The sequence below is a fragment of the Vanacampus margaritifer genome, chromosome 15 (assembly GCF_051991255.1).
Source record: "Vanacampus margaritifer isolate UIUO_Vmar chromosome 15, RoL_Vmar_1.0, whole genome shotgun sequence".
NCBI lineage: Eukaryota > Metazoa > Chordata > Actinopteri > Syngnathiformes > Syngnathidae > Vanacampus > Vanacampus margaritifer.
Genome location: NC_135446.1, coordinates 16590605 through 16612015, shown reverse-complemented (window position 1 = coordinate 16612015; position 21411 = coordinate 16590605). Strand labels below are relative to the sequence as shown.

Below are 21411 nucleotides of genomic sequence, written 5' to 3'. Positions count from 1 at the left end.
AAAGAATAAAGAACATTTCAGATGAAAGGGAAGGAGGACAGTCAGCGTGTGAAGTGACTGGACTCGAGCTGTGGCCGATTGCAGCTCTTGAATGAACTCATGAACTATTAGGCCTACTGCAGGTTACTAGGGGATCATTGCCATTTCTTCCTGCTCTTATTTACGTTACATCTCTTCCAATACATCTTAGTGCTGCCCGGCACTTTCTTTCTACCGTTGATAAAGGGGCCTCCAACACAGAGGGACCATTTTCATAGGGCAAAGCAGAAGACATGTACCCATAGTCCGGGACACAAGATAGGGGTCACGTTGGAGTCTGGATTAAAGGATTTGCAAGGCTTTAAAATGGTGAGCAAGGACGAGAGAGGTCAAAGGTGAGGAAGAAAAGCCAAAAATGTGAATGGCGCCCTCTAATCAAGTCTTATTGAAGTCACAATAAGCACATCTCATCTAGGGCTACATTTTAAAGATAAAACATCACAACCAGTGTTTTGCATTTCCAGAAATAATATGTAGTAGTAGAACCTTGAGTAATCTGTCCCAGAAAGTCTGACTAAAACCGAATCGTATGATATCCAAAACAATAATTGTTTCCCATAAAGAATTATGTAAATTCAGTTAATATGATACAAACACCCAAAAAATATTCACACAAAAATTCGCACTGTTTTGTTTTTGGTTCCTTATTGAGTGTGTCTATTGAATAAGATACCCAAGTGACAAATAAAGTGTGGTAGAACTGTGTTGTGATGTATGCTTTTATTTTGAAGGTCTAACTTTTGACAGAGTGTGTTATATAGATGTTGACTGAGTTTCTGCTGTACATTAGCATACATTGTGAGTGTATAACAACAATAAATCAGGGAATGGCATTATCAAAGGCACAGAATATTTGTGTTATACACTGGATGTTTGTGTTTGGTACAAATTTTGGATTTGTGCCTCACCGAAAAACAAACGTCGCAAACATAGAGCAATCAATTAAGTTGAAAACGTCCTCTGACCTCACGTTCCACCTCCTTTTTCTATATTTGTAAAAACCCTCAAAATTGCACTTCAGTTTAGTCACTGGGACAAGGAGCTCTAAAGTTTGCCTGGCTCTAATCCTCTAACAATAACTCCCTTGTGTTGTGAATAGAACAGGTCTCAACTTTAAACACAGATAGCCCCTCAAAATTGGATTAGTGCTGAGGTTAAAGCATTTGATTAACAAAATCGTCCTTCAACACATGAATTTTTCTTTCACAAAGATTGATGATGTATCTTGAAATTGCAAATAGGCTGTTATGCATCTTCCTAAAAATCTCTCCACCCAAAGGAATCCTGCTTGTCACTACAAAATGTAACTTCCGGCCCCCTATAAAAGACTCATATACTTTTTCTGTCCAATTGTCCCTTTTGACCACTTTCCATCCAAATTAGCCAGAAATTCTCTAACCCGATTCCTAATGTGTCACGTTGCGGGGGATTTGATCCCGCAGCAGATGGTGATATCAATTATTGAACCCGAGAGGACGACACTGGCCTCAATCAGATTAAGTAGATTATGCCAACATCGCCACCCTTAACATCCACACTCACTCAGTCATCTCTCTCTCTCTCTATCTATCTTCAGTAGCCTATCCATCCATCCATCCATCCTTCGCTCCTGTCACTCACATCCCCGGGGGTGTTTGTGCTCTCATTTAATGTATGCGATGTTTAAATGTGACCTAAATACACCACGCAGCGAGCAATCCAAGTGCCATCCCCACCATGCAGCAATTGTCGACCTTGTACCGATCCCAATGCAAATGTCCCCTTAATCCAATAAGGCCACCCTGACAGCGTGGAAGAGGCCGAGAGGGTTGGCCGAGATGGTCGGAGTTCCCGAAAACAGGATTGAAAAAGTGGATAATGGAGGATCAAACTCGGTGATGTATACTAATGGACTATATGTAGCATTTGGGTTACCCAAATGATATCGACGTCAATAGGCTACGAGATATTTAAGTGTCTTCCTTACTATCACTTAAGATGTTCTTGATATCTTGTTTTGATCTTCAGCCAGCTGCCTGTGAGAGGAAAAAACACTTGACAGTGTTGCAGTAAATCATGAAGGCTTTTTATTACAGTGGCGCCTTGAGAAAGGAATGGCCGCTACGAATTAGCGCTGTTTGGTGCTAGCAAAATTAGCTCAACTCACTTCATAATAGTTCCTCAGACAGTAACTGAGTCTTAAGGGGGAAAAAAAGGCTTAATTTTAAGATGTGTACCGCCACTCCCACATGAAGTTTACTGTCAAACCTTAGCATGAAACAAAGAGAACTGCAAGTTGTGGATCTCAAACAACCAAACATTGCCTTAGAAATTTTCTATTTGGTATTATTTTACCACTTTGGAGAAGAGACTGCGCCATGAGATGTGCGACCGTGTGACGTAATATTCGGTCAAAATGTGCAAATATCCAGTTCTGATATCGTTAGCCAAAATTCACATTTACCTTTTATTGATACCCTGAAATATCCACCACCATATTATTCTTAGTTGTTGCCTTATTGGGTAATTGTTTTGAGTGCTGGTGCATATTAATAAAATTTCAATTTGTATTTAATGCACCACTGAACAGTACAGCTTCCACTTTTCAAGACAGATGTTAGGCCTGGCTCGTAATACTCTCAGTTCTAGTTCCTTATGAAAGTGTTGGTTAAAGTTTCTCAACAAACTCATCCGAGTGTACCTTCCTTGTCATGCTGCTACGGAAAAGCAACTTCCCCCAAACTGTTTGCACAAAGTTGAAATTGAACTCATGTTCTACTGTAGGCAGTTTCAAAATTAAAATAAAATTAAAACGTTTGAAACCAAATTGTAGCACAGGAAAAAGACATGCCGTTACACTGTAGCTGTGTGGAATCACGTAATTACAGTACACAGAAGCTGCTTGAAAGGAAATGAGATTGTAATCACACAGAGTAATTACATGACTTCATGCAGTCTTTGACGACAGATTTTAGCGCACGATAAAGCGCTGATGAGCTAATTTGGTGCACTGTGCAGTTCGAATAAACCTCGGGCTGTCATCTCCAGAACAAATGTACAGGAATTAAATATTGAATATTTGCCCTGTTTACTGCAATAGAAACTGCTTTAAAATCTGTCTGTTTTATAAGGAAACGTCTCATAAACTGCTCGTTTTTGGCATGAAATCAATACAATCATGTCCTCTGCATTGTGACGACTTCTCAACTCCTGTTAAAATGAGTTTGAAAAGCATTTTTTCCGACACATTTCTTTAGACGCTACAAACAGGTAGTTAAATGCAACCTGACAATGCTGGTGCTTCCCCTTGGGCTAAAATGGCAGAATACCGATTTGTACTAACAAAAACGGGGGTTGGAGAATAAAGCAAAGAAAAAAAAATCACCGATAAATGTCAGAACACGTTAAATGAGTTGAAGCGTTCAGTCACTCCCCCCCCCCCCCCTGTTCTAACGTCAACGCTTTCTGTTTATATTCGAAGCATTTCTGTGCAAATGTACGTGCTTGATTTATTTATTTATTTAAGTATTTCAGGCTTCTATCTTCATTCCGGTCTTCCCTAAGCTCTTCTCCTCTGATTCCCTGAAGACAGACGCAAAGTAGGCTTTGGGGGTAGGGAGTGATGCTGATGGGCGGAGCAGAGATATAGGTGTGAAAGCGCTCTCTCTCATGCACACGCACACACACACGCACACACACACACACGCGCGCGTGCGACTGCTGCCAGTCTTTTCAACCAAACCCCTCCAGGCCACTGCCGCGTTTTAATTGGTGTAATAATATTTGCATAAGGCCAAATTGTTGCAGGGCACACCACGCATACGCATGACAAAATTTTAATAGGTTATGCAACCAAAATGCATTATTCTATTATTTAGTAGTTGTCCTACTGAGTACCCTCAGGGTTCTCTTGAATCTCTATATGTTTATTTTGTCAATTGCCAGTAGGTCATGTGTTTATCAGAAGAATAAAGAATAATTAATTGATAGAGGGCCTTTTGTGTGTGTATGTGTGTGTGGGTGGGGGGGGGGGGGGGGGGTTGTCAATCATTTTTTTGCTGCTTATGTGGTTAACTATGTTTTTTGTTTTTTTTGTTTTTAATCACAGGACCAAAATCCTCCATTGCTGAGTACATATCACAACCCCCTTTTGTTCATGAAGAACTATGAACTCACCTCACCTATGTAAGACATCAGCCTCCCCCCCCCCCCCCCCCCCGACCCCTTCCACCTTGTCCCTCACCTCTTCCTTTCCTGCACACAGCCAAGCCCCTTAAAAAATAAAAATAAAATCTGAATCCATGTCTCTCTCCCTCCCTCTCTCTACTGATGAGGGTCTCTGGGTCTTTTGTTCATCCACTCGCTCATGCGGCCTGCTCCCGTTGCCGTGGCAACCGGGTGTACACACGTACCATTGAGGGAGACAAATCGTGAAAAGGAATGGGATGCACTTGAGAGGGAAGAGAATGGGAAAGCATAAGGAGCATTTCAAAGAAGGTGGATGGTGATAATTTTGCAGCCGAATTAATACAAAAACATCACAACGGGACCCCAATTAGACTGAATGCCGAGACCTAAGACTGACTTTGAAAGTTGCAACCAAGACGGGCATATTTTGTCAAAACAAGCTAAACAAGGATGGAAACAATAAATATCATCATCCCGGAGTCTTCCTCCCGCCAGTTGTCTGTGTTTGCCGTGTTCAAGGCCCTGTAGGAATCCAAGCCCCGCAGACGAGCGGCCATCTGCCATCTTGGCTCCAGTCCAATGAAGCCGCGCTGAGCCAGATTGCCGCCTGGTTACGCATGGTCCAAGCACTCACTTTTTTTATTGTATTGATTTTTTTTCATGTCTAAAAGCAGACTATTTCACACACTGCGTCGACAATATGCATGCAATCGCGGTGCTGTGTTTTCAATTATAAGTGACCATTTTAGATCAATATTTCCCCACTGCATCGCATCCCCAATGAATACGATTATATTAATCCCTTGTCTGGATTTTGGACTGATGATGACAAAATTTGCATCTATGGTTGGGCCTCTATTTCAGGCCAAAAGGATTAAGGGAGTCCCTTTCATGTAAATTGACTATGTAGCTGCAAATTCCATGTGATTGATTACATGGCACACTCGTGTATCGCTATAACTCTGATTTCATTCTTCAATAGCTCTGTTTTAAATTTGCAGCTGATGAGACGTAACTAGGATCATTATAGACATGCGTGTGTCCTGTGAGGTGAATGTGGAGTTACATGTCTAGTGATGATGCTTATGTGATACAGTACATGGTTTAATGCTACGGATTATGATAATGTATTCATATGTGTTCATGTAACAGCTAGTGTTAGGTGGAGGTCCTAGTATACAATAACAATGGTGGAAATGCTAATATGTGAGTGCCATGGAGCAGAGAGAGGGGTTTATTAATCTGCAGGATTAGTGGATTTAAAGTGAGATTAAATTCAACACCGAGGCGAGCAAGGCCCCTCCTGCAAACAGAGAGATTCGCACGTGCGTGTGTGAGAGGTTCATGAATGAATTGAACCAATTTGTCATTTTAATTCTCATAAAAAGGCAACGTGCACACACAAGCTTTAATCTTTACCCATTTCCTTTTTTCAGTCAACGTGAATTTGCTTGTAGCTTCCTGTTCACATTGCATCAATGATTTCTGACATTTCCCGCCGTGGGGGGGAAGGGAGGTTGCGCTCAAGTGAGTTTTACAGCTATGTAAGAAAAATAAATCTTCCTAAAGATGGGCAGGTGACGGGAAAGTCTTCTACTGGTGAGTGGTAGCATCTTGTGTAAAAAATGATCATTTTCATCTTTCAAAAACCTTGAAAATCGGACAAAAAAAAGCTGCAGTAAAAAAAAAAACCACACTTACAAAATCAATGCTCCTCTGACCCATTCATTGCGACAGTACGACAGGATCAATACAATGTGTCGCTAAATATCTTGAATCAAAATAAATGTCATAAATGCCTCTGTAAAGTATCTGCAAAATGTTTTGCGCACGGGCCTGATGGACAAATGGGAGCTCCGCATCGGTCAATACAACGGCAAGCACTCTACATGCAATACTGTCGATATCAACAGTGCACTCACACACAAGTGCATATTGACAAGCTCAGACAATTTGTGGTAAAGTGATCGAGATGGGTTGGAAAAAGCATGAAAGATAAATGACCATCTGCAACCCTCACTTTTTTTCATTTATTTTTTTTATCGCAGACTATCATCGAGCAGTAGTTGCTCCAGGCTCCTCTCACAGCTAAAGGTTAAGATGTTATATGGGCAGAAGAAAATGCAAGATGCACTGAAGCAGTTTGACACAAATCAATGTCCTTTACAATGTTCCCAAGGCTTTTCCAGGGCAAGATTTGTGTCTGAAAATGTCATTCCTATCTGTAATACTTTCACTAGGAAATGACATGGATACCTGGAATCGCTACTCGCCCATACCTAATACGTATATAATGTTCTAAATATGAGCCAAATGGGATATGGTATTATACACCCAACCAAAACAACATCAAGAACACAACAACTAGCCACAAGGCCACAAGGCCACAAGGTATTAGTGTATGTGACACAAATAGCCATATTGCAAATCACCTCAAAACACCCCAACAACAAGAATGGCATTGATGCCTTGAAAGGTCTCATAACAATTGGATTGCCGTAGCATGTACAAAAACAACTTAATACCCCCTGTCCTCCTTTTTTTTTTAAGCATCTTTCTCCACTCACTCCAAAAAAACACTTCCTAAATAATCAGCTTAGGTGATGAGACTGCTCCACTTCACTGAACCTGACGAACGTTGCAGATTTAAACTGGACAGCCATTTCATTAGGTACACCTGCACATTCTAAATGAAACAAATCTTCTTCTTTTTTTCCTGGAGAGCTCAGTATTGTTCATTCGGTAATTTTACCGATTTGACATCATCATTGCTCTCCTTTTTTTTTTATATATATTTTTTTAATTTTATTTTTTATTTTTTGTATGTGGGTGATTATGTGTATGTGCGTGCGTGCGTGCGTGTGCGTGCGAGTGTGTGTGTATTCATTAGTTCACCTAAAACCTATTTAAAAAAAATCCCATACCATTCACCTAAACCGAACACTTCCAGCCAGAGTCGTGAGGCCGTCAGGAGACCCGAGGAAGGACCAAAGAAAAGAAAGCAAAGTGAAATCCAGTGAAACAAATCTTAATGACACTGTGAAGTGAAGTCAGCGATTTGCTTCTGAATACAACGTGTTTTACGATGAATTGGCGAAAAATGTGAAAATACTGTGCAACAAGTGTGCAAGTGCAAATCCACAAGTCTCAAACACAAGTTTAATCACACGCTAACACACAGCTGGCCAGCCATGAGACACACACCCTGGGGTGTGGGAACACACACATCCACTTGGTGTTATTTATGTGTCACCTGTTTGCAGATGTTCTCTCATGCACATTGCGAGAACAGAGGACGCTCACAATGGTATCACTTGAGTCTGTATAAATCTTCTTCAGCCTCCCACTGGGCGAAGAGTGGTGGGAGCGAAGAGATTAAAATGGGAGTGAAGGCAATGAAAGGGAATCATGTTTGTGCCTGCTGGGTGATGAGTGTGTGAGGGAAAAGAGGGGCGAAGTTTCAAAAAGCAACATAGACACTATTTTGTAGGGGAGGGAATCTTTGAATGTCTCACGAGTTGATTCTGATTTTTGGGCCTGCGATTCGATTCAGAATCGATTTTTGATTAAGATCAAAATGATTTGATTGACAATGATTTTTGCTTCAATCTATAGATGTGCAAGGAATTGTAATGATCTACTCCAGTCTGACTCGCTAATGCTAATTAGCACTTTTATCACTCAATAGAACGGCTCCACTGCAAAAAAAAAAACTTTTATTGGAATAACTTGATTGTGACTTTTTCCTTCTACTCTCTAATGTGGCTACAATTTAACAGTGTATTAGACCACGTGGAACCACACTGCCCCTAAGTGGCCAAATCGGGTACAACATGAACAGCGCTCCCAATAAAGGCACACACCGTATAAAATAATTTAAATAAAATCAATTTTGGGACATTTAAGATCGATTCTGAATCATATTAAATGAGAATCACACCCCTACTATTTTGTATTAAGCTAGCAGACTGAAAGGCTGAGCTGGGTGGTTGTTTTAGATAAACGCGATTCTTGTTGTTTTATGTTTAATTTGACAGGAAACTTAAGTGGTAAATAAAGACACTTTTATCTCAAGGGACTCATAAAAGAAAATACATGTGGTCATGTTAGCCACTGCCAAAAGTTGGCATGATAAAGTGGATTTTGTAACCCTTTACCATTTTCAACACTAGCAAAGTCAACTTTTTGCTGGGCAAATACTTCCCTCCCTCTCCACCTTGCTCATGTCTTGTGCCACTTATCGCAGCAGTCGAAAAAGGTTTTGCTACAAAAGGCGCCGTGACATGCCTGATTTAACAGGACACATACAAAGACCCCTCAATGGCTCTCTTCTTGTCACTTCCTTCTTCAAATAAGCTTTTCTTTCCCCCGCACAGAAATAATGTCACTTGCTCTCGTGGACTGTGGTTTTCTTGTTCTTTTTTTTGCCTTGGCCCTTGTTCTCCCACAGCGGGATTAGCAGGAGGGATTCTTTCACTCCTTTCAAGTGGGCACACCGATCCATTTATGATAGACTCGGCGGGGAAGGGGGAGGGGGGGCGCAGGGGCTGAGAAGAGTGATGAGGAGTCAAATGGAAAGGGATGAAAATAAAAAATGTATTCAGTTGTCCTAGGAGGAATGTATATAGAAATTAATTATTTCTGTGAGAGGGCCACACAGATGTCACTTCTACGTCTAAATACGGAGGGTGATTGAATCACAACATGATGACAACACAAATGAGAGTAATGACTTATTTTCTCTCCACACTCAGTCTTCGCTTTTCAGTTTTATACCGCTCATTAAAACAGTCCATTTTGTATCTGCACCAAACACACAGAGAGGGCCTTCAGTGCCATCTATTTTGAGATAGCTAAGCACCAAAGCCTAAATGTTGTTGTTTTTTCATTGTGGATTGAGCATGATTTAGCCCAATGCAATTACATATAACGCATAAGCCCCGCCAGCAGTTCAATATATAGAGGATCAAATCAATGGGCAGATTTTTCAGCTTTTTCTTCTTCATTCACAGCTCCTTTTCTCCTTGCCGTATTCCCCTTTTTGCTGTTTTGCTGAAATGACAAGAATGATAAACTGCCAATGTTTGCCTGTTAAACTGCCACCGCACATACGCACACACACAATATTCATCATTCTTGTTTTGTACGAGGATCGGTGCAGAGCGGCAGCCTAATTTCCATGACAACAGGGCCAAGGATTAGCGAAGGAAGAGCAAAGTGATGGAGCGGAGCAGTCAGATGAAACTCAAGATTTGAGGTAGTTTGGGCAACAGCCAGAAGTGGGTAGAGTTGCCACAATTTGTACTCAAGTAAGAGAACTGTTACTTTGGAATAAGACTCAAGTAAGAGTAAAAAAAAAAATCGTCTGAGCTAAATAGTTGACAAGTCACAACTTGTGTTGGAGAGTGAGAGAGATTAAGGATGCAAAATCAAATTTGAAGCAGGTACCACATTTGAATGACTGGAGGCGAAGTTAAAAGAACACCTTGACATTTTTAATGCTGTTTTCTTTTCTGCCCGGCCTAATCTTTCTCAGGCAGAAGCATTGCCTCCCACAAATTCCAAAAGCACAGCCAGGAAGTCAATTGATCTTGTGGGAGCAGGTTTCACGGTTGAGGCGAAGACTGTCTGTCATTCTCTTTATTTTCTTAAAATTCTCTCTCCATATACTTCAATTAAGCTTTTTTTTTTTTTTTTTTATCTGCAAGTGTTAAATCCTTTCTGAAGTTTTTTTTGACGAACTGACCCAGCTTGGATGCTACTGCCTGGAGGACAATTGAGACGACGATTGAGCAGATCACATGACACCATTCAGCTCGGTAGCATCTGCTGTACAGTTAACGCTACAGTGTCCATCCGATCCGCTGACATCAGGGTTTATTACTGTTAAAATATGTCACAAGTAGCCATTAACCGTAAGGTTGTTGAAGCCCAGTCATAAAGGAATCATTTTGTGTTCATATGGCACATTAGGAACATGGCTTCTGCTTTCTGTTGCTTTTTATTATTATTATTATTTATTTATTTATTTTTGTGCTGTTTTCTATGTCATGACAAGAATGCATGGACACCCAAAAAACATGATGTTGACTTAACTATAATCAATTGATTTGGGAAAAAAAACTATGAGCTCCCCTAAATGACACTGAGTCCTGACACACCTTTTGCCATTATTCCATTAAGTTACATCCCTAAATTAAAACGCTCCCATCCGTTTGTGTGCCTGCCTATTCAACTTCAGCTTTGCCTCTAAGTGAGAAACACACATACAATATCCAAGCTAAACCGTCTTGCGCTTAAAATGTCTTTCACCCGGATTAGTACAAGCCTCTAAAATAGGATGCTATAAATCCAAACATATTCCCAAAATATTCATCACAAAACTACAAACATTCATCACCAACAGGCTCAAATCAACACAACACAACTCAACTCAACACACAATGACAATCCACAATTTTTTTTCCCCCGCCCGAAATTTGATCTTGCTGTAGTAATACAGTAAAAGTCAATGCATTTATGAGAAGAATGCTGTCAAACTGCAAACAAGTATTTCTCACAAGATGAGTCGTGCTTAAACTTTCCATCGTATAGCATTAGTCTAAAACGAAGCAGCTGGTGTGTAAAATGACAAGCTAAAGTACATGCGAAACTTTCCCTCAAACCCCCGAAAGTATATTTACCGCAGCATACCGGATTACTGCACTGCTAAAAAGCTCTCATTGTTTGTGCACGTCACAACTAAATGGCAAGGCTCATGAGAGTATTCCTATGACTCTGCCTAAGTCTAAACTCTTCAATTCCATTCCATTATATGCACCTGAATTTCTAAACGCTAAACTGTTAAATTCAACTTTTATGAAAGTGTCCAATTAATATAAGTGAGCATAGGTATGAAGCATATGCTCGGGGGTTTAATCCAGCCCAAAGAATGCGTTAGAAAATTTTAAAATGCTGTTGTGAACCTGCAGGTGCAGTATGTGTTGTGTTAAGAGTTTTATCATTTAATATCATGCTGTGATAATTGTTATAACGTGCGATTAAATGTTTGTCGACAGCTTCTTATATTTCATGAAATACATAAATGCGTCTATGTATTTTCTTATTTCATGTTTTAGTATGTAAATTTATTTATTATATTTTATTTATAACTTGGTCTGTGTTCTCTTAATTATTCGTTTAAAATTGTTCTCCATTTACTGTAGCTTTAATGGTTTGACATCAACGTAGATTTTACCTGGACATTTTGGCACCCCTAGTGGAGAGTGAGTGAACAATCCTATCTGAAAAGAATCCTCCATTTTGGGCATTCACTCATTGGTTGAGTTGGCTGAGTCTACTAACCTAAGTTTGTCTGCTGAATGGTAAACAAATATTTTTTTATGGCTGATATTGTCTTCAATCGCAGTAATGAGGTGTGGAGAAATGTAATATAAACGGTTTTTGATATTATGTAATGTTAATATAGGAGAGCTTGTTTGGGTGAACGTTAGCATTCGTCATTAGCATTACGCTAAAGGTGGGATAATCCACACAGCCGTTTTTTTTTTTTTGACCGCTTGTCCTCATAAAAACGTGTTGTGGGTTGTGAAAAGGACAGATAGGAACACCAAACAGACTTCAATACTCTGTTGCCTTGACGTTGCCGCTGGTTAGTACATATAAACTCTTCCTACTCCCTTTTGAACATGTAAACTATTTTCTTTCTTCCTATTCTTGTTTTTTCTTTTTTCCTTCAACTTATATTTTTTACTTGTAATGTGTTTTATGTTTTTCTATGTTTATATTTTCAATAAACCAACCAAACCAAACAAAAAATATGTAACTTCTCTGAAACAAAGAGGGCTTTCAGTAATCCAATGAGTAATTTATTTATTTTATTTATGTATTTATATTATTATTTTTGGGGGGGTATATGTATATTTTTATATACAGTATAAGGTGTTGTATGTGTGTATATAAAGTAGCCAAAAGAACAGTACTTAATTCGACAGTATTTCCCATTGTAAAGTGACGTCACAGTTAAATTGGTTGACATGTTGACTCTGCTATGCATCTTAAATCAAGTCCAAGTCCCAAACTTGTAAACAGGACGGGTGTCTGTATGGAATTCAACATTTAATCCTCAGAAAGATGAAAAAATAACAGCACCATGTCTATCCGTGAAACACACATGCTGCACTGATTTACTGGTGAATTTAAAAATAACACATTTCACAAGTCAAGCCATCAATAAAGAAGCGTGAGCCACTGGTAAACTAGAGTCTGTTTTTACTTATTACATGTTTAGCAAAGCTCTTAGTTGCATTTTTTTATTCTATTGCTTTGCACTGGTGGGGGTTGTTGCTTTTTTTTGCATATTTTTTTATGATTAGTTTGCATTGTCTCCTCGTGGTCCGATAGCGATAGCTTCTTTTTTTTCTCAACTCAGCCTTTTTTTCTTTTCTTTTTTTACAGATTTTATGCACCCAATGTTAGAACACAGTAGTCAATATAAACACGTTTTTTCATGTTTTCAGGTGGCATGGATCACAAAAGGAGTTTTGCTTTCTCCAACATTGCATTTCTGCTACAACCAGCCAGGGTCTTGATCATTGAGGCAGTGCCGCCCTGGTGGTCCGAGACCCACACCGTTCTCTGTGATGCTCTTGATAACTTCCTGACGCTAGTCTGTAGTCTGAAGGGACCTTGTAGGCTTCCTCATCTCAGCGTGTTTGTCATCAACAGTCAGCAGGAATGTCTGCTCCCTTTTGTGGTAATGGGCACATTCTCTCATCAAAACTTCCGTTCGTACCTTTCCTACTCTCATCCTTTTTTGTTTTTGTCTTTTCAGAGAGTTCAGGGTAACCTGCCCAGGTTGCTTTCCTGCGTGGAAGCGCTACGGTCCATCCCGAGCGTAGGTGTCACCACAGAATTGGCCAGTGTAGGCAAAATGCTGCGACAGGCCGTGCTGGAGAGCCAGCGGCAATTTAACCTTTACAGGAATTTCAGTGGGGTCGCTATCGAGGCCAACATATCTGTTGAGGTGAGGCAGTGCAGAACAACAAACAAGATTATTATGTACGGATTGTTTTAGTTTGAAATGGCTGTTGAAAACCTCTTCAGCAGCTTGTTCCAGTGAGGGATACAAATTAAAATTTTTAAAAAGGGTTATCAAGCTAGTGTGAGTGTTGGTCTAAAAAAAACCTTTGCTCTTTCTATCAGTACGGTCATGCACCTCGAGGCTGCTAATGTACACTTTAGTGCAGTAAATGGACTCGTTTCATCCGCCGCTGAGCCCTCTGTGTGTGGGGATTTGTTTGTCTGCAGAGATGTTGCTGCCTGAAGATCCTATCAGCTTGTGGCAGAATGTCCTATCAAACGCTTAACTCCTGGGTTTACACCCACTTGTTGCAAATAATTATCTCACACTATCATCTGGGGAGAGTGGGGGTATGAGTCTAGTTTTACCAGCTGCTTCTATTTTGAGATCAGCAACATCCTTTAATAATCCAGTTAAGATAATTATTTTTATGATGTTCTCATTAGGGGAAATTGCACAAGAGACCACATCTATTTTCTTGCAGAGCTTCGCCAGCAGCTGTTATGTTCCTTGTGTTGCAACATGAGATAGTTATAGTTGTTGTTTTTGTCTTAAAATCCTCACACACACACACACGTAACATTTCCTAACAGTCTTTTATTGTTTCTCGTGTCCCCAAAGTGCAACCTTGGCCTCAAATTGTGGTTTATGAAAGAGAAACCAGCTGTAAGCTTGCAGAAGAAAGTGCCAGTGATTCAAGTGGATGTTCTTTTTTTTATTAACAGGTTACCGTGGTAACCAGCCGTCCAGGAAGAGGCATGGTTCATCTTTTGAAAAATGTGCTCAAGGATGATGACCTTCTGCCGATCCATAGTTTCATGGTGGTGCAGTTCTACAGTGAGGTAGAGTGGGGTCAAGAAGATCTACTCCCACCTCAAGACCCACCTCAGCCTTATAGTGGAGGTAGGAAGGAGGATGCAAACACAAACAGACTGGCTCCTTGCTATCTCTTTCCTGAGCAGACTTTACTCCCACTGAAATTCCACATACTTTTCCCACCCTGCTCGCTCCACATGATCGGGAAGGACCATGTGTGACCCATCTACACTCGTATTTGTGTCTGCCTCACACACCCATAGAACCTGTGCCAATTTCTCTCTTGTGTTCTAAGCCACTAAAGTCGCTGCTGGAACAAACTCTCTGCTGTTCCGCAACACAAGAACAAGGCAGCAGTCAACCCTTACAGTAATTAGAAAAAAGGATCAAATGCGTTTGTTAAGGGGCCTCAGTACGCATTCCGTGCTGTTGGACTCTTGGGAGAAGAGAAGACACAGAAATGGGTCATGAAAAGAGGAAAAGCAACACAAACAAACGAAGGAGTCGAGTTAGCAAGACAGGACTCTTATCTGACTAATCTCGGACGCGATGTTAACATTGTTTAATTGTGTCTGTTTTTTGTTAAAAAAAAAATAATGTGAAAAGTAGCAGGAACAAAAAATGTGTACTTTGTTTAAGGGGACCAGGTAATGTCATCAAGTCAGTCCCAATTAAAGCAAAGGATCCTAATCCTCCATTGTTTGCTCTATCAGCCCTGAAAGCTTAAGGTAGGTGCTATTTGCGGCTACGTCATTTCCGTTCAATCATGCTGCTTGAAGAATTCCAATTTACAGTTGCAATGAACAGATGGCAGTCATGACTGATTCTTTGCAACTTTTTATCTTAATCAGAGGGGAATGTATGTGTGGCCCCAACCAGTTGTAATTACACCTTATCATTTTCACTTAAATCAAAGTCTGCTGCAGGGCCTCTTGTTCACACCATCAAAGCCTTACATGAGAGGGCTTCTTTTCCCTTTTTCCTGCTCTTCTCCCCAGTGACTAAATTGTTGTCTCCGCCTCCTTTTCTCCTTCTATATATCTCTTTATACGAGGAGTAATAGAACATCTGTGTTTTCCTATGCTCCCATTTTATATCTCATCCTAGTCAATTTCCTATCTGCTTTTATCGTCTTTCTCCATATCTCTTGTATTATCGCTGATTCATGTAGCATTAAGCCAAACTCCGGCCATGATCACTTGTAATGTAATTTCAAAAAAGATCCTGGTTTTAGACTGTCGGCAGTCTTCAACTTGATGTGCCAGTTCAGCATGTTGAGTCTACCACCCAGTACAATGCATGCACTTTTAACATGACAATCGATCAAAAGCAGTCGTCGAAATGAGGTTACCTGTCAGAAATTTAACATCGGATTACATCATGGGTAATCCTGTAGATGAAACCCAAGATTGTGGGCATTCTGTTGCTTGTAATAGCATACAGCCTCACACTCTTTTTTAATTTTTAATTGTTTATCCCGTTTCCTACTTTGCCCCCTCAGAAGCGCTGAGGCCATCTTTACACCCCCTCTACTCACACGTACACTAAAGTTGTATGTTTTTGTGTGTTACAACTGCCCATCCTGTCTGTATTTTTTCCTTTTCTATGTGCTAAACAATATTTGTAAGATGCCTACAGTCGTAAGTAAGGATTCCCTAGCATTTTATTTGGAGTGTCATTTTCTATTTCCTCGTCCTCCTCTTCAGAGAATACACAGCGCTGTTGTCTTCGCCTTTATCCTAGTGTCCTTTACAAGTCTCTGTCAAATATCCGCCCTAACGTGCCTGTGAGGCAATTAGGTCACACTGCCACTAGTGTGTCGAGCACCCATGTTGCATGCCGGACGATCAATGTGGCATTTGTCACAGTCTCAAACAACATCAATGGGCTATTCACGGCTGTGTTACACAAGTGTTCATGCAGACCAGCTTGCCAACGGACGAGGTGTGTGCTGTTAGTGTGGTCATGTGCGTAAGGCCACACAAAAAAAGACTATGGCTATTGTATATGTCCTTTCAGGTACCTTAGATACAGCATGCTGATTTGGGCACAAAAGGCATGTGCATTAGAGATTAATGACTGTCACCCATCCTACCAAGAAAGTTCTTTGTGAAAAGAATATCTCATACAGAAGCTTCTGTAATTCCCCCTTAATTTGAATCTATTCTACTTCTATCCGCCTTCTTTCTTCTTTGCCATCTAGCTCTCCTTCTGCCCTCTATCCTCCCTTCCTTGGCCGACATTTACAATTACTTGGTCTCCTGCTATCATAATTCTTCTCTCACTCTTACTCTAGCTCCACATTTCTGCTTTCCCACTCCCAGGCAGGCACACATTATTGGAGACAATCGATTTAATTTAACTGGTGGTTTTTTTTTTCATCTCCAACCACTGCCTAAGGTTTTCCCTCCTATCTCTCTATTACCACAATGAAGAGATCCACCAACTACATAAGGAGTTGAAATAAGCCAAATTTACATCCCTGTGGTCATATGTCGCCATCTATTGGTCACAATGGAACATTGTCTCTTTTGGTTTTTAACCTCTGGAATACAATTCAGTAACAGGAGTCCAACTTAAATTTGGATTGAGAAAAAATATTCTGATCAATAACATCAGTGAAATTCCTCTTACAGAGAGTCGGGTGCTGGTGGAACTGCAACAGGTGGACAATTGTGTTTTTGCAGTTGAGGGAGTTTTTAAGGAATGGCTTCAAGAATATGGAGTGGACTATGAACGCATCCACCTTGTCCTGCCAAGCCCACTGGGAAGTACCAGTCCAGGTTAGTCCCCACTCCTACCGATTACAAGGCAAAACTGTCATCCATGCTGTGAGCGACGTGACTGTGGCTTTTTGCTGCTATCTATAGTGTGCCTAAAGTGCGACATGCAGGAGCGTGTCATCAGCCCCAGCCTCCTCCCGCTGAATCCCGCAGAGAAGCCAGATAGCCTTTGTGACATCATGTCTGTCTCTCAAGTACCACGGAAGTTGAGAGCAATCAAGTAAGATTGAGGACTAATCAAGTGATTGATTTATACTCAAGTAGCTGGGGGGGGAAGTAGCCTATATCCACCCTTCATCATCTTTTGATCATCACATACATCATCACATTTTTACCAGCTAAAAATGCACGAAGCGCCTCTCGCTGTTCAACATTCAACAAGGAAACTGAGTAATTCTAGAAGAATTACAGAATTAATTGCAGCGTCCATTTTGTCCATGTTAGGTTTGTTTGTTTCCACCAGCGTCCGCGCTGGCTTCCTGGTTTCGTCACAGCTGCATATCACGCCCCAAACACAACGTCGCTCTGTGATTAGTCGGTTCAAATTGGTAGAAATCAAGGGGCTCGGCACAAGATGTATTCTCTGGAGTTTGTGAGCTCACAAATACCGCGAGAATTCATCTTGCAGAGCAAGGTTAGAACAAAGGCACAAAAGGTTAAACCGTGCTGTAACAAACAAACCATAATCTTGTGTCTGTGTTTATACTCTGTGTGTATGCTTGCCTTTAGGGTGCTGGAAAATGCGACCATGTGTGAAACCGTGCTATATGGACTCCCACTAACTGTCAGCCCAACCACCTACTGGCGGCTGAACTGGGATGAGATTGAGACCAACCAGCACATATTTCAAGCTCTCAACTGCACACTGATGGTGTGTGAATGCATTGTAAATACAAATTGTCACCATCCTAAAATAATGTCCTATGGTATTTTTTCAGTTGTTTCAGAAAACACAAAAAACTGAGGCAAATACGTTATATTTATTAATAATTTATTTTCAGGGGTAGAATTGAATGAACAAAGGATGTACCGGTGTTGTAACTGGTTTTAGCAAAGCTGGCCAGCACCCTGTGGTTAAGGCAAAAAATAATAAAAAATTGCCAAAATGACTTACGCTGGTATTTTAAGAAGGTGACAAAATGCAACTATTGTCTCAGCTTCCGTATTAATTAAGTGATGTTCTTTCTCATTTTCTTTTTCAGAATGATGACCAGGTTTTGTTGTTGCAGATGTCACTGACAGATGGAGGCCCAGGTGCGTGACTTATTAAACACTGGCCTTAATGATCCGAAGAGGGACTTGAGGCAGACATGGATAAAACCTGACTTGATTTTGGTATTAGGGATGCAACAATACCAGAATATCTTCACGTGGTTAATTATTATTGCGGGATATGCTAATGATGAGTAATTGCTTTTGAAATTCTTGTTTTAACGCAAACCTGCATAAATGTATGCAACGTGTATTCATGCTCTGTGTCCTGTGTGTGTCTCCTTTAGCATGCGACACAGATTTGTGTTCTTTCTATGCCCTCTACCCCTCTCCAAAATGCGCCATGCTCCTGAAACCGATTGTCTGCAAGGAACTGTTTATGCCTGCCACATACTCTGATCCACTGCAGGAGCCTCCACCTGAAGCCATGCAGCTTATAAAGGTAAAAGGACCTTTGTCTTCTCTGAAATTACATTTTAACCAAAATGGATGGTCGGATGCAGAAAGAGGCATGTTTGGTTCGTGCTTCATGTCTGTTTCTATCAGGGTTGCCTCGTGCAGATAAAAGATGTGGCTGAGTTGAGCCCCAGCTGTCTGAAGAGCAACCTCTATGAGTATCTCAGGAGCATCCTGGTCACTAAGCTACACTACCCCTTGGGGTCAGGGTAATATTAAATGTGGCTCATCAGGCTAAATATATGTGCTTTAGCTGTGAGTCGTGAACATGTGACAAATGTGTCTGTTGTTTTTAGTGCTTCAAATGTGCACTCTGCTACCCAGACATACCAACGTCAACCACCAGGGAGTGCTGTAGCCACAGCCATCAGTCAACCCTATCAGGTTAACAGTTTTGTTTTTCCATACAATTGAGTTCAGGCAATATATCAGTTGCTCGTAATAAATCTTAAATCCATTGTCAATCTATTTATGCACAGTGGATGGTTCGGAACTTTAGTACAGTTTGTGTTTTGTCAGCTGAAGCCTGTAGTGACCTAAAAGCGCTTAGCTGCTGGCTGTGTGACTCATTGGGTCTGTCTGATAAGGCTGCTGACATGCAAATAGTTTGAAAGGCGGAAAAAATACTTAACCGCACTGCTTTTATTTCTTCCTATGCTAAGGAAAGTTGAAAGTCAAATTGATACATTCAGTCACTCAATTAAAAATAAGCATACAGTAAGTAGATAATCCTCTTCTGTACGCTCCTATTAGTATGTGAATGATGCAATATATTAACAAATTTTATTAGCATACGTGGCACACTTAGAAGTTGGTCTAAATTTTGACCTATGCTACACTGAGTAGTACCATTCTAGTTAATTATTGCATGGTATTTTGCCTTCCTTCTAAACCAGGCTCACCAGCTTGGAATGTACAACATGGTCACTTCCACTGTGGCCCCCAGTCCTTCTTCTTCGCTGAGAACACCGCCAAATTCTTCCAATCCCACTCTGCTGAGACCCCCGCCTGTCTTGAGACCACGTCGAGTTTTGCGCTTAGTGCCTCGTGATAGCTCACCCCCTTTCCGCTCATCAAGAAAGTTCTGACAAAGGTATGGGAACGCACTGATGGGGGCATGGTGGTGAAAGCAAGAAAGATAAAAAAAGGAATATAGTAGCAAATAGTCAAGTGGTTGGCTAGCACATCCTTGATAAAAGTTCTGGCGTACAGTTAAAAGCGTTTCCTACAGTTAGGGTTTCCTTTTCAATATACAGAGCTGTGTTCTTTGAAGGTTCTAGTAATAATAACACATCCTTCTGAAGTAACAAATAAAATAAAATAATAATAACAATCACACACTGACCATTCTGAGTGTGCAATTGTATGTCTGCGTGTGTTGACAAATTTGCAGTTGTGCACTTAAAAAAGGGGAGAAGCAAGGAGAAAATGACATTTACATATCAATCTGAAACGTATAGACAAGTATGCACAGCAGACAAATGGCTCTGTTTTCCTTCAGCGGCCCTCAAAAGGCTCTCCTCTAAAAGGTGGCATACGGAGAAGGGTAGTAACTTTGGAAACATCAGAGAAGTAGATTTTCTAGATTTGGGACAACAACACATAAAATTGCCCTCTTTGTTTATAAAACATTGTCATACAGTCAATAGAAGTTCATACATTACATATACTGTAAGATTGAGTCATGCTCATATTTCTGATACACATCCATTATCGCTATTATTAATCTATTCCTTACACAGAGTCTCATCTCTCTCTCTCTCACTCACACACACGCACACACACACACAAAATCATACTTTAATTAGTCTCCCGCCATTCCACTCCCATGTTGAACCTTGTAACACAAGCGACAGCCCAGTGACACATTACTTCACGGCGTTGTGATGTCACAGAACTTCCGCATTGAGAAATGACAACTACAATGACTCTTTTGTCTTGAAGGAGAATTTGAGTAAATTAGCTGCCATTTCACTTGCTTCTCTCTCTGGCTCCGTGTTGTTTTTCCCCATCGCTACATTTTTTTTTGTAAACCCTGAGTATCTCTGATAAATTAACTGTTGTTTGAGTTGAAACCTAAAAGGTCAAAACTCTGAAGTTCCTCTTTCATACCGTTAACCATAAAAGAGAACCGGGATAGCAAGAGTGTGATTTTTGTGTGGGTGGGTGTGTTGAATTCTACTGAAGAGCATCTTCATAGTTAAGTTTGAAGACCGCTGAATTTTTTGGGAAACTTTTTGACGCACATGCGATTTAAAGAAAGCATTTAGCGTTTTCTTGTTCAGCTTTCACATATCAACTTTTATTATTTTTGCTGTTTTGTAAACTGCTACCCTTAAATGTGAACTATTGTAGTTGTGACAGTGTTCTAATTTGGTTGTCAATAAATTGTCTTGAGACTTCAAAGACACTGTAGCTCATTGTGTTAGCACTGGCAGCACGGAAGAACACTTTTTTAGTTTTTATCTCTGGCTTAGACACATGCTGTGTCTTTCCTGCAGTTGTCTGTTCTGACCTTAGTGATAAAAACAATACAAATAGCAGTAAAAACACTTCATATGCTGTACATGTCAAAGAAAACAATTAAGTGCATCTACTTTAAGGAGGTACAGAAATCCAAATCTTTATAAATGTTGTATGCCTGTGCAGTCAGAGAATTGAAGAAAAGCAGTTGAAAGTACCATACATTTGATTATTTCAATTAATTAGTCTTACGTTGTTTTTAAAGAGTTAATTTTAGTAGTACATGCTTAAAACAAGCAAGTGAATGAAATTATAACCACGAACCGAGACAGAGCAAATGCAACTTCGGAGACCAATAGAATGACTTGCCCACGCAGTGCTAAAAATAGAAGT

At 40.4% G+C, this 21411-nt stretch overlaps 1 protein-coding gene across 4 annotated transcripts; it reads left to right on the top strand.

Moving 5' to 3' along the window:
* The first annotated feature begins 11485 nt into the window (after positions 1-11485).
* On the top strand, positions 11486-20961 carry m1ap (meiosis 1 associated protein). 4 transcript variants are annotated; one of them, XM_077545177.1, is made up of 12 exons: positions 11486-11570; positions 12726-12961; positions 13040-13231; positions 14014-14191; positions 16741-16887; positions 16975-17107; positions 17617-17758; positions 18090-18141; positions 18387-18541; positions 18646-18764; positions 18852-18939; positions 19452-20961. In XM_077545177.1, the coding sequence occupies exons 2-12, from the start codon at positions 12731-12733 to the stop codon at positions 19641-19643; spliced, it is 1629 nt and encodes a 542-aa protein (XP_077401303.1). In that variant the 5' UTR covers positions 11486-11570; positions 12726-12730; the 3' UTR covers positions 19644-20961. The 4 variants fall into 4 exon arrangements, with proteins under 4 accessions (XP_077401303.1, XP_077401304.1, XP_077401302.1 ...); XM_077545178.1 differs by lacking the exon at positions 11486-11570 and adding an exon at positions 11587-11857 and having other exon boundaries at positions 18646-18758; XM_077545176.1 differs by lacking the exon at positions 11486-11570 and adding an exon at positions 11587-11857.
* The last annotated feature ends 450 nt before the right edge of the window (positions 20962-21411 follow it).

Bases quoted from the DNA above. Each gene is read 5' to 3' on its own strand.
- m1ap (XM_077545177.1), top strand. From the start codon at position 12,731: ATGGATCACAAAAGGAGTTTTGCTTTCTCCAACATTGCATTTCTGCTA. The intron at 18,142-18,386 runs GTGCGTGACTTA...TGTCTCCTTTAG, and splicing joins ACTGACAGATGGAGGCCCAG to CATGCGACACAGATTTGTGT. The intron at 18,940-19,451 runs GTTAACAGTTTT...CTTCTAAACCAG, and splicing joins CCATCAGTCAACCCTATCAG to GCTCACCAGCTTGGAATGTA.